General features: G+C 32.0%; 1 protein-coding gene across 3 annotated transcripts; it reads left to right on the forward strand.

Annotated features, from left to right (window-relative positions):
• The first annotated feature begins 63 nt into the window (after positions 1 to 63).
• Positions 64 to 12503, forward strand: LOC124354359 (gastrula zinc finger protein XlCGF58.1-like). Of its 3 annotated transcripts, none has more exons than XM_046804748.1 (2): positions 64 to 413; positions 8733 to 12503. In XM_046804748.1, the coding sequence occupies exon 2, from the start codon at positions 9010 to 9012 to the stop codon at positions 11149 to 11151; it is 2142 nt and encodes a 713-aa protein (XP_046660704.1). In that variant the 5' UTR covers positions 64 to 413; positions 8733 to 9009; the 3' UTR covers positions 11152 to 12503. The 3 variants fall into 3 exon arrangements, with proteins under 3 accessions (XP_046660704.1, XP_046660705.1, XP_046660706.1); XM_046804749.1 differs by lacking the exon at positions 64 to 413 and adding an exon at positions 424 to 577; XM_046804750.1 differs by lacking the exon at positions 64 to 413 and adding an exon at positions 3026 to 3261.
• Positions 12504 to 13902: the final 1399 nt, after the last annotated feature.

The following is a 13902-nucleotide window of genomic DNA, read 5'->3' on the forward strand; positions in this document are numbered from 1 at the left end:
TTTAACACTGAATGTTCATGACATTTTACATTGGAAACTGTTGTCTTTCTCCATCCTTTATTCATTGTTAAAACGTTATTGTTATTAAAAATTTGTATTGTTAATATACAAGACGTGCAATTAACTAATTGTGAAATTGCTAATTGCAATAATTTCAAATTGTATGCAGTTACTAAATTTATTTTTCTTACAACTAAATCGTTATCAAGTGGTACAGTATGAATGAGCTTATTATCACTTACTACTACTAGTACTTACTCTATGTCAATCATATAAAAGTAAAATATGAAATTTGATGGAAGTGGTCAGATAAATTACAATACCGACTGGTAGTAAGGGTAGTAAACGTGTATTATTAATGTGATTGGCTTATTGATACTTGATATAGAAGAAGCGGAGTACGTATTTTACAGGTACTATAAATTATCCAACTAAAACAAGTTTACCCTATATTTACATAAATTAAAGTGATAACGGAGTAGTGCTCTCTGCCAACTTTGGTTTCTTGCTTTATGTAGATAAGATAATGAAGTGTAATGATGAAGTGGACAGTGATATTCTCCAAGTATGCAGTAAGGTGTGTTAAAGCATAGATAAACTACCTTAAAATGTTTTTATGCTAAACCAAAAATCGATTAACCTTAAACTAGCTTGTAGATAATGTTTACCTTTGATATACAATCTTATAGTATACTTATCAGTTTGTAGTTAAAATATATATTGTATTCAATTTGATTTATTAGGCCTAGGCAGGCTAAACTAGATTATTGCAAATGAATGTTTAATGCAAATGGGTAAGCACCAAAATATGAACTGTAATGTATAGAACTATAGAAGAGTATGATAAGTGTGTCCGGTATTTAAATCAAAATTATCAAATGATATTTAATTATCATACACATCAATATTCATTTGGGTAGGGTACGATAAGCGGACCCAGTTTTTTATATTGAAATTGGCAAACGATATTACTTAATCATAACCATCGATATAATCAATCATACTGATTAATTATTTTGAACCATTAGCTTTAAATAATAATAATCTACATCAACAGCTGTAAACACTTTCAAGTAATACTCCTAATGTAATATTTCAATTATTTATAATAACATTTTATTATTAAAAATGACAGTCAATTTTAGAAAACTAAACTACATTGCTTTGAAAGATGATAAGAAATGTTTTTTGTAACTTCAACATGTTGGACTCGTACCGAAAAACCCATATTATGTGAAATTTGTAGGAAAGAAACAACTTTAACTGTGAGAGGAGCAAATATGGTCCTTCAGTTTTCCTAATTTTGGTTATAATAATTTGTTTGATCACTGTAAATATTAACCCTCCGAGTGGCGGTACTTTTTTCTCCAAGTGGCGGGACATTTTTACTGATTTTGTATGTTCGCAAAAGAAAATTTATATAAAATCCTGCATATTATATAAGTATGACATATCATACATCGATTTAAACTTCATAACACACAGAGTAGAATGGTAATAATATGAAACACTTACCTTGGATTGGTGTAAAAAACCAATGGGTTGAATTCCAAAAATAAAAATTCAAATTTTTTTGTTTTATATTAGGCTGAGTAAATGTTCCTAAACTTAATTTTTTAACACAAATCCAAAATTAATAGCCATTTTGTTTAAAATTTAATTCTGAACAAAAATATGTATCCGTTATATGTATTATTCCTAAAAACAACGCACTATTTGCTGATCAAAACTTTTATGTACACGTTTCTTACTGCATTTTAGTCAGTATCAGAGCCAACCTCATTCCTCATCATTCTTCCTGGTTTGAGAGGCCTCCAATAATGTTCCAGGTAAGGGAAACACTCTCTATGAACCCCAAAATTACAAGTTGGGCACCAGAAGTGACTTTTACCCCCTTTTTTGGTGTGTACACACACTGCACAAAGTCTGGTAGGCCTAAATAAGCAATCCCGTGAAGAAGACCTACACTTGGTCCAGGAGGTAGTACAGTAGGTGGATGAACCGTTTGTAAGAGTTCCAATAGTACCAGCATATCTAAATACTATATAAAATTAAAGTTTAGAATCTGGTCTTTCTAACCATACCTAATATATAGCGTTTAAGTCGCGGCATAACATCGGAAATACCGGAACAAGAGAGGCTTGCGTTAATAGACGCTAGAGCGTCTTTGCCTCTCGCGAACGAGATTTAATAGACGCTGCAGCGTCTTTCACCACTCGGAGGGTTAAATTCATATTTTAATTTAAAACATATGATTGTTATTGAGGACTATATGTACTTTTATACTGATTGATGGTCTAGGATTTGAGATGCGAAATTAGGCCTAGGTATCGATGACTATATTCTTCAATATAAAAAACCGGGTCCGCTTATCGTACCCTACCCTTAATTTTAAACATGTGACTTTAATTTAGTATTTTAGATATATTAATGTGGATTGATGGTTCTTTTACTCGATATATAAAGTATCAATAATATATGACTGTAATAAGAGATATAAAAACTGAGCCCTCTTATCAAGCTCTGCCCTAGAACTATACAATATTATAGCAAGGAGGATTCTACACATTGCCATTTGTTAAAATTTGATCAAATAAGTTATCTGAATCAATTTAGCCTACTGAAATTTTGGAAAAGCTGAAATTATTTTTATATTGTAAAAGGCTGATAGTAATGCTTTCGGCAATCGAACAGATGGTAACAAATAAAAATATCCCTTGAGATAGTACCGATCAGTAAAATAATATAAAATTCCTAAAGGCTGAGAAATAATGCTTGAGAACTAAAAATATTACATCACCTAACCATATTATTCTACGTATCAGGGCTATGGTCAACAATGTTCATTACCAGCTACAATAAAAGTAAAAAAAATTCAAATTACTAATAATAAAACTAAACACTAACATTTGATTAACTAAGAACAAATAAATAAAAATCTAATAAGAATATACAGAAATATGTAGCAAATTGTACATAAATACTTAAATGAATTGTATGGGTGAAAAGTAAAAACTACAAACAATGTTAATTGAAAAAGACATACAAAGAAAACAGTGGGAATCAGCGACCTACAACCAATTACATATAACATAATTTGACTTAAATATAATATAAATTTTTATTCAGCAGCATATTTGCAGACAGCTAGTACTATTCTCCAAGTTGATGAGGTACTTTCATTGAAGAAATCAATTGTATGGCAGAAACTGTTTCCCAACCTCATCATTCTCATAAGTGGACCATAGAAGTCGTAACCACGTAAGTACTGACGTCTGCTGAACAAATCAAATGACAAACAAGTTATCAAATGAAAACAACAAAACGTATTTTTGTCTATTCTGACACAATAATAAGGAGGCCTAATGTATTTTAAAATGCACTGACAAGAATAACAATGACTATTACTGTGAATGACTACACAACAATATCTAACCAATCAGGAAGAGCAATGTTAAGATACCCAAAGAAGTTAAGCAGTAACATGATTAAAATAAAAAGAAAATTGATCAATTATCTTCACTGTGGAGGTAGAAACTGTGACCAAAATGATAAAAAACAGGAAAAAGTGCTGAAAAACTCGCCTTCAAATGTAATTGGTAAACATATTCTTTCAGCTCAAATCGTCTTGTGAATGTTGATCAGATATCCAAAAAGACCTTGATACCCGTTCCCCTTATAACCTGCTTAGTTGTTATCCTGTTTAAGTCATTTATATATATATATATATATATATATATATATATATATATATATATATATATATCTTAATTTTGAAACTATTTAATAATTTTGGTGCAATTCTGGCAAATTCTGCTCACAACAGAAATATTATGGTATGGTTTAAAATTCATTGTGCCTGGCCAAATCTGAGACTGATAAATTCCATAGTAGTGGAGAAACTATCCCACACCACTTAGTACAAGATCATACTAAAAACCCCAATGAGGACTTGACCGGGAATGTCAGTCAAACTCCATAAAAAAAACTGAACTCATTACAAACAGGGAGAGTCAGACAAACTCCGACTAAAAACTGGAAAACTCTAAAAACATGTTAACAAACCCCACTGCTTCATTTACAAACACAAACGCTAACAAAATGAGGAGGGATAAAATGTTCAGCGTGTCACTGCAGGTTGCCAAAAGTAAAGCGCAAGTATACTCAGCGGAGGTGCCAATCCCTCCAGTACTGGAAGTTAACATAACACACCCAGTATATCCTCAGTTGGGCCAAAACACGCAAATAAAGTTGCTTCTCGGCTTTCCAAGATCTCCACCAGCCTGGGCCAAGATCCGAGAGGAAGGGTGTTCAGGAGTTTTTCAACTGGTACATAGAAGAGTACAAAATAATTTCTTTGGGAACCCAGCCTAAACATGAGGCTACATCAGGACAAGAACATTGCCCAGGAAAGGCCCACCTGTCTACAACAGCTGAAAACTCCAACTCCAATACAGAAAATGACAACTATCCTGATATCCCCGTTAGTGTTCAACACAACCAGGCCGATAGCCATCAGTCACACTTAGATGGGAACTACACCTCTCAAAGCACAAATCCACAAATATACTCTGACATCTCTACAGACATGAGCACTTTTTTAGATCTCAGCCCCAAGAAACAGGAAAAGCAAACAATTTAACAAACATAAGAGGACTGGCACAAAAAGTTGACAGGCTAAATCATTTACTGCATGAAGTGTGCCCCAGCCTTATAGTATTAACAGAACATGGTCTCAAACAAGAAGAAGTTAAAATTACAGCAATTCAAGGATATACACTGGTGACTGAATATTGCCGAAAAAATCACAGGCTGGGAGGTGTTGCCATTTACTGCAGGGAAAGTCTCCTGAATGACATAGAAGCTATAGAAATAGCTCACCTCTGCGAAGAACTTCTACTGGAGGCAGCTATGGTTCGCATTAAAACTGAAGGAAAACGCTTTCACATACTTGGAGTTTATCGACCACCTGGAGGAAACTAGTATGGACATATTATCACACATCCTGGATTATAATCAAGCTCACAATAAATTATTTATACGTATTGGGGATATAAATATTGACAATCTAAAATAAAATAGCCCAGAGAGCCTGATTTTTAACACTGAACTAGCTACACATAATATGAGAAGATTACGCCTCCCTCCAACCCGTATTACATCTGAGACATCAACGTCTATTGACTGTGTTTGCACTAATTTTATTGACCCAGACATTACTGCAACAGTTATACAGTCTGGTCTCTCAGACCATATGGCTCAAACGTGCAAGCTTAGCTGCAACACAGATAAAAACTTGACCCAAACCCTTATACAACAACTGAGCAGAAAAAACCTCGATACTCTCAAGTCCTTGCTCTCGATCAAAAACTGGGATGCTGTATATCATGCAGTGGATACGGAAACAGCTTTTACCACATTTCAAGAAGTATTACAGATAACCTTAGACATTTCCTGCCCACAAAGAACGACCAAGAAAAAGAATAAAAGCAGACCAAGAAATTATTATGACAAGGAAACATCTGACTTAAAATCCTCCTATTTAAATGCCCTAAAAAACATGAAGCTACAGGAAGTGTACAAGACAAAGTTACAATGGTGAGCAGAAAAAAATTGTATGACCAAAAACTACAGAGCCTACAACAAAATTCAAATGCTCAGCTTATAGAAACATCTAATAATAAGTCTAAAGCATTATGGAACCTAATCAATTCAGAGAAACAATCCAGACAACCGAGCCAATTCTGTCTTAAACTTAACATTAACAATAAAACTGTAAACAACCCAGTGGAAGTAGCTGAATATCTAAATTCATACTTTGCCCAGATAGCAGAAATTACTCTACAGAAGAACAATCAACAACAGAGAGATAACAGACTACAAGAAGAACAAGCTCTCACAGTTTTTCTTATAACACAACCATTTCATTTGACTCCCACAACTATAAATGAGGTAAAATCTGTAATGTGCAGTCTAAAAAAATAAATCATCCAGAAGAACTTTATTTAAACTCTTTAACATCACTGCAAAATGCTCTCATGTATAGCAAACTTAATGACCAAGCACTAAACCCCGACAAAACAACTCAAGTGCATTTCAGTAGGAAAAAGACCAAACACCAAGTCTACCCAATACATCAGTAGGTAATCAGGTCAAGTTGTTGGGTATCACAATAGATAACAAGCTTTCATGGACAGAATAAGTAAATAACACCTGCAAAAAAATTAGCACAGGACTCTACGTAGTAAAACGTATCAAATGGATTGGAACTTTAGAAGCTGCAAAAATTGCCTATTACACATTAGTGGAATCACATATCAGATATGGACTGGTTGTCTGGGACAGCTCTGCTGGAAACCTTAATAGAGTACTCATTTTACAAAAGAAAGCAGTTAAGACTCTAGCTGGACTGGAACCACTTCAAAGGTGCCGACACCTTCCAGTCTCTGGGTATACTAACAGTGACGGCTCTCTACATATTTGAAACAATCATACATGTTGACAGACTGAACCTCCAGACCAACAGTGACGTCCACATCTACCATACCTGTAATGCTTCCAGATACATATTGCCTCAACACCACACTGCTCTTTTTGGTAAAAAAAACTATCATACATTGGTAGAAAACTCAAAAATATGCTCCCAGAAAACATCAGAAACCTTCAGGAAATCGACTCAAGAAAGGACTTCAAGACTACGTAGTGAAAAGACCAATATACACCCTTGAAGAGTTCCTGACAACGCCAAGCTGAGAAAGAACTGCACTAATATTGAATGACTTAAAATATATTAACATTTTTACTTGTGTAATAACATACTCTCTTTGAATTTTGTATGACACTATTACTGTACTTCATGTTCATGTCATAAAGGGGGGGGGGGAAACAAGTATTTTTTTAAATCCTAAAATTTAACAAATGTTTTAGGTCTTTTTCTTGCTTCTTTTACACCTCCAAGCATCTAAATGCCATTGTGACAGAGGTCTATGAGCTGTGTAGTATATCTATGTTACATAAAGAGTTCATTCACAATTTCAACTTGACAGGTTTTAAAAGTAGTGTTTGCATAATGGAAGAAGAAACAAACATCTACCCATCCATCCATGTTTGTAATATTGGTAGGAACATTTAAAAGGCCATTTATAACTTCATATTTAACAATGTCACAGCAAGTGCTACAAATATAAAAAAGATATAACACAAAATATTAATTATAAAATCATCCATAAAAGACAATTTTTGATGTCCTATTTTGTTGAGATCACATGAAAAATAACTAAGAAAATGTATTTGCACTGCTTTTATGAAACAATAAAGAAATTTATATCCTTAGTTACTATCCTATATAGGTACCAGTTGGACAATTTGGGTTAAACTGTTGTAATATACACTATTATAATACAGGGTGTCCAACAAGTAACTCAACCAACTTCTCAGGTTGTTTCCTCTCAATAAAATAATGAAAAAGTTGCATTTAAACATATGCCCATTGTGAACTACGGCTAGCAAAAGATTTCATCCGATTTTCGGGGAAAGGACTGAAAAAAAGCGAAACTGATGTTTTCATGGCATTAAGTGTTAAATTAATCGAATTTTATGTAAAATAAACTGAAAATGTAATAAAATACACCATAGACCTGTAAGAACACAAATAATATAAACTTAGTTATAGTTTTTAAATATACAATTAGTAACAACTTAAAAATGGAAAAATAATGTTAATTTTAAAATAAAAATCAATTTCTTAGCAAAAAATATTTGTTTCTTCAGTTGTATGCTTTGAAATATATTATGGGAGTTTCTTAGAAATACATAGTATTGTTAATTTTGTGTTAGTTTCTAAATAAATGCTGTTTTTGTTGACAAATCATAATGTTTATATTTTTGACAAATTACTATACTGAAAATTGAGAAAATAAACTTTTTACTCCTAAAAGAATATCTTCAGCTGAAAACATTATGTACAGTAGTCACACAATATTATAAGAATTTTACACACTAACTGTTCGTTTACTTTAGTCAGCTGTCATTAAACTGATTATATCTGTTTATTTTCCCCATTCTCAACTGCAGTGTTCCCAGTCTGCAAAGTAAAATTATTCCATTCTCATCATTTTATGGAACACAGAAATGAAGTTAAGACTAAGTACACTTTGATATCTTGTGAGTAAACAACAAACTACTTGGTGGCGAGAAGGTCTCATATGCCAAGGGTTAGTCGGATTGATCTTCTATTAATTTAAATATTTACATTTCACACAGTGTTGACATTAATAGTAACTGATTATATTGATATTCATTGCTGCCAAGCAAACATACAAAAATCAAACCCTCTCACTGTTCCTTGTGAAACTGTTCCTTAATAGTCACTTATAAGCTAAGATGAGTGTTTGTGAAAATGTCAATGTATTTAGTATTTCTGATATCTAGTGATTATAGTCATTAATCTCATCACCACTTTTTAGAGAAAGCAATCTGAACCTATTCATTTTTTGTTATATGAGTATCAAAGTTGATCAAAGCTTTATAATTCAAAAACATTAACCCATTATTAACATTCATTGAGCATCCGTTTATAAACAATTTATTCAAGTTAGCCTGCATTAATCAGGGTTATTCTAAATATTTTGGGAAAATGTTAGTACTAATTTGTTTTTGCTACTACTTTGAAAAACAAATGTTTCACATTTATTTTTAATACAGGTCTAATCTTATTTTAAATTTGTTTTCAGATCCTGGTTCTATGAAATTTAGCAAGTTTTCAAGGTAACTTAGAAGAAAACTATAAATTATGAAATAAGTATTGAATTAAATTACATATTATATCAAGTAGCAAGTTATGAATTTGATGCAACTGATCACTGTAAATAGATAGTACAAACTATAGACAAAGATATTTTATTTAAAAATGTAATCATTACTCTTTACTCTTATGATAAATATAGTTACCCAATTTGAAGTAAAATATTTCTTCATATAAATAATTTATTAATTGAATACCAAAGAAAAATGGAGACAGTTATTAATATCAAGAAAGAAAAAGATGATGAAATTCAGTGGCCTTTACCAATTATATCAAAAGAAGAAATAGATTATAGCAATTCATTAAAAAGAGAAATCAAGGAGGAAGAACATGATTTGAAAAATTCAATTGTTAAACAAGAGCGCAACAGTAATAACTCAAACCAAGGAGGAACCTTTAAGGGAGAAGAGGCTTATAAAAATGGTAACGTACATACTGTTAGAGAAGAAGGAAATCTTGTTGACACTGCCAAAAATATAGAAGCTTTTGAGGTAAGAAGAAAAGAAAATATTGAAAATAATTTTACAGCTGTCAAAATAGAATTAGAGAATGAAGATGCTCAAATTTCATTGGAAACCATGATTGGTAGCATTATAGTTGATGATGCTGAAGAAATTGCATCTCATGAAAACAACTCACAAAAAGCTGTTAAAAGAAACCCAATGGAAAACTTTCCCTTCAGATGTAGGAATTGCGTTTATGGTACCACAGTAGAAAAAAATTTGATATGTCACATGAAATACTTTTGTAAGTCCAAAGGTAATCCAATTGAGAAGCTTCCATTCAAATGCAATGACTGCTCTTATGCAACCTCATTGAAAAAGAATTTGGTATCTCATATGAAAAAACACATAGGGCCTCCTAGGTTTCAATGCATTATTTGCGATTACTCTGCCAAGCAAAAGAAGAGTTTGAGAATGCATTTGTTGACTCATGCCGGCCAACGTCCACTGAAGTGTGACACTTGCGACTACAGCACTGTAAACAGACAGTTGCTTCAGCAGCATGTCTTGTTACATCAAGGAAAAAGGCCTTACCAATGTAAATTGTGTGCTTACAGTTCCAATTTCAACTCTGCTCTGAGAGCTCACATGTTCACACATAGTGATTACAAACCTTTCAAATGTCCAGTGTGTGATTATCGGTGCAAACAGAAGTGCAAATTGAAGCCGCACATGATGCGACACACAGGCTACCGTCCGTTCAAATGTCCCATGTGTGACTTTCGAGCAGCAACTCGTCAAAACTTATCGAATCACGTGGCGTACCACAGTGATGAAAGGCCATTCACCTGTACTCTCTGTGATTACAAGGCTAAGGTGAAGAATGAATTGATGAAGCATATGAATCGTCACAATAACAACAGGAAGTTCAAGTGCTCTTTATGTGATTACAGTGGAATCCGTAAATGCTACTTGACTTTACACATGACAACCCATACTGGAAAAAGAGAAAGGCCTTTTAAGTGTCCCCATTGCGAGTATGGTGCTTACACTAAATTTTTACTGAAACAGCATATATTTACGCACACTGGTGATGCACCTCTTAAGTGTTCTCATTGTGATTATCGTTGCAGGCAGAAAACCAACCTCAGGAGCCACCTTCTACTGCATGTTAGCGATGGCAAACCATTCAAATGTTCTAAGTGCAGCTTTGGCACTCTCACAAAAGCGGGACTTAAGAAGCACATGCTGGTTCACACAAACATACGCCCATTCCACTGTTCCATTTGTGAATACAGAGCTAAATCGAAATCTGAAATAGAGGTCCATTTGAGAACTCATGCAAGACAGGAGTCCTTCATCTGCTCAACATGTGGTTATCGTGCTATTAGTAAACAACGCCTCATCAATCACATGTTCAAGCACACAGATGAAAGGCCATTCCAGTGTTCAGTTTGTAGCTACAGCGGCAAAAACAACTTTAGCTTGAAGATTCATATGTTGATCCACAAATATGAGAATCTCTACAGGTGCCCTTTTTGTGACCACACATCTCTCACAAAAGGACGTTTGAAGACACATATTGAGACACACACCAAAACTGAGAAACGTTTCAAGTGCACAGAGTGCGCGTATGAGGCACGGCTCAAAATCAACCTAAAATACCACATTGCCATGCATCACACCAAAGAGAGAGCATTTAAGTGCAAAGACTGCAAGTTTACTACAGTAAATAAAGCCCGTCTCAGGCGGCACTCATTGAAACATTTGATGGAAAAGCCACTCAAGTGTTCTTTCTGCGTTTTCAGGACCCAAAGGAAGGATTCACTGCAGTGCCATCTGGCAAGACACAGAGGGTGGAAAAATACAAAGAAAACAAGCACAACACCATTAAGTACAAATTAGAGCAAAAACAAGAAACAAAACCATGTTCATTTAATAATAAATTACTATTAGTTTTAAGTATAGAAGATTTATTTTAACAAGATTGTTATTAATTTTCTGTTGGTTTTTCATATGTTTATTAAAATATATTTAGTTTTATCAAGTGGTTCCTATAGTTCAGTAAATTGTGTTGATTTATTGCTTTTTTTGTTAATTGTCTTTTAGTTAATTACCATCAGCAGGTAATAGTTATAGTGGGTTTTAATATTGCTGATATGAGATGTATTAGAAAATGTCTGTTTTCTTTAAAAATGTAAGGAAACATATGATTTTATTTAAGATGAGAATAATTTACATGTTGAAGATTTAAATATTAGAGCATGCCAAAAATAATTATTAAAGTTAATAAAATTATTTGCAAATTTTATTTTGCACTGTGTGAAATATTGCCAGTTTAATTTAAAAGCTTACCTTGAGTATTGACAGTTCTGACTTTGTCACCTTACTGAAACATTCAGTTTGATATTCATCCCTCCTGAGACCTTCATTAAGATAGAAAGTGTCAAAGTGAAAGCCAGGCAGAAGTGATTAGGGGTGATTAACTCTTGTAAACGTCCTGAGGGTATGTTATAGCAAACATTGTCAAAACACAAATCCCAAACAACTCTTTTCTCTTGAGTAATATAAAAGAGCTTAAAATATTATGTACAGAGTGTAAAATGAGAAATTTGAAAGTTAATGTGACGGAAGAATAAGAATAATGTTTCATATGCCCTCTATCTTACTTTATTTTTGTTTTTGTTAAAAATTCTAATCTCATAATCTGATTATGTAAAAAATCTTCAAGTAAAATTCACATAGTTCATGTTTATTTCCTCAGTTATTTTTCAATCGAGTCTCATAAATGAGGGTTTAAACTTTTCCTTTCTACACATCATTTATTTTTGAGCAGTATTTGGTTTTTATAAAGTGTGCCATCAAAGTCTTAAAGGGCATTTTGAAAATAGTTTAAATATTTTTTAAATCTTTTATACAAGTTAGGCCCTAATCAATGTTAATAACCATACAAAATTATACTTCTGTCACTTTAAACTATTAATAATAAGTTATTAAATTTTCTACCTAGGTCTTATATATTGTACCTGTCTATAAGGTCTTGTTTATGCGTTACCATGTTGATTATCAATTTCCAGAGTTTTGACATCTATTGAAACACCTTGTTGTGTTAAATTTAGAAGAACTTTGTAACTTGATTTTTTAGCTTGTAAATATAAACATTGTGAAATGCAATGTTTGATCTAATGGTGTAGTAGCCTACTATTTTATTATGATATGTTGAGAGGTAAAAGACATTACTGTATATATATATATATATATATATATATATATATATATATATATATATATATATATGTATACACAAAAGCTATTTTTAAATCAGTGCCATTATAATTCCAATATGTACTGTGCCATTTATAATTATTTCAACTGTGATTGAGTAAGCATTTTTTTGCCAAAGATAGAAAGTTTATTTGTTATTACATTTAATTAGTTCTAAAGAATAATTATTTTCATTGTTAGTTAATTTTAGTTTATTTTATTGTTATAAGTGATAGCCTTAGTTATAACTGTGATTGATACATGGTTCAAAGTCAGTAAAGTGTTATTCTGATCTTTTCCTGTTTTACTAACCTTGATTTTACAGATTTAATTTTGTTAAACAGAGACATTTCATTTTCATAATTAAACATATAAATGATTACTCACCTTAAACATCAAATGTAGTTATGAGTATTTAAGATAAGTTTTGGTTTATTTAAATCATTTTCAGTCAAGAATCCCTATGGGAAGGATTATCTATATACACCCAGTTTGAAGTCATTGATTGTTTTAAAATATACAAAATGTCTAAAATAAACCATATATTATTTTATAATTTGGATTGTTAATTTGATTTATCATTTATAAAATAAAGAAATAATTCAGAGACTTCCATCTTGAGTAGATCATTTATAATGCCTGTCACTTTCTTGTTATGTTGTGCCAAAAGATTTTAAAATTGTACATTTAAAAACATACAAATTTAATTTGTACAATAAAAAGTCAATGTTAATAACATTGAACTGAAGATTTTTTAGAGTTCTATTAAATTGTAAATTTTTAATTAAATTCATTTTAATTTAATTTTAATAGAATGATAAAAAACATCTCTCTGCAACTTTTGTCTCATAAGTATATTCATTGTAATTTGTTACATAATATGAATCCATTAAAGTAGTGGTATCAACACATTTTACATTTATACAAGAAACAGAATGAGGTCTAATATATGACAGTATAATTTCATGCCATGTTTGGTGATGTTAAAAAATTATTGTTACCATAAAAATATGGTACTTCATTCTTTCATCAAAAATGTATTTAATAGATGACATTTCTAAAAAGGAATGTAACCAAAATGTGTTGTAGAGAATCTATATACATAAAAGGCAAGGTGCTGAATTTTCGTGACATGTCTGAAAGTTGAAATTTAGCACATGTATGCTTTATGACTTAAATAGAAAAACAAAATCATTTTCATTAGGATCAAACCATTTCATATGAGGGTTGCAACCATTAGAAGAACTATATTTTGTTTTCAACTTGTCAATGTCCTATAAAGGTGAAACTTTACGCACATGTATATTATGCTCTCAACAGACTACCGGCACCAGAAATACCATAGACAGGAAGTAATTGTTTTTTTATCGCAGTAGACTTTTCAGACTAACG

This window comes from Homalodisca vitripennis, chromosome 2 (assembly GCF_021130785.1).
Source record: "Homalodisca vitripennis isolate AUS2020 chromosome 2, UT_GWSS_2.1, whole genome shotgun sequence".
Classification (NCBI taxonomy): Eukaryota; Metazoa; Arthropoda; class Insecta; order Hemiptera; family Cicadellidae; genus Homalodisca; species Homalodisca vitripennis.

Bases quoted from the DNA above. Each gene is read 5' to 3' on its own strand.
- LOC124354359 (XM_046804748.1), top strand. From the start codon at position 9,010: ATGGAGACAGTTATTAATATCAAGAAAGAAAAAGATGATGAAATTCAG.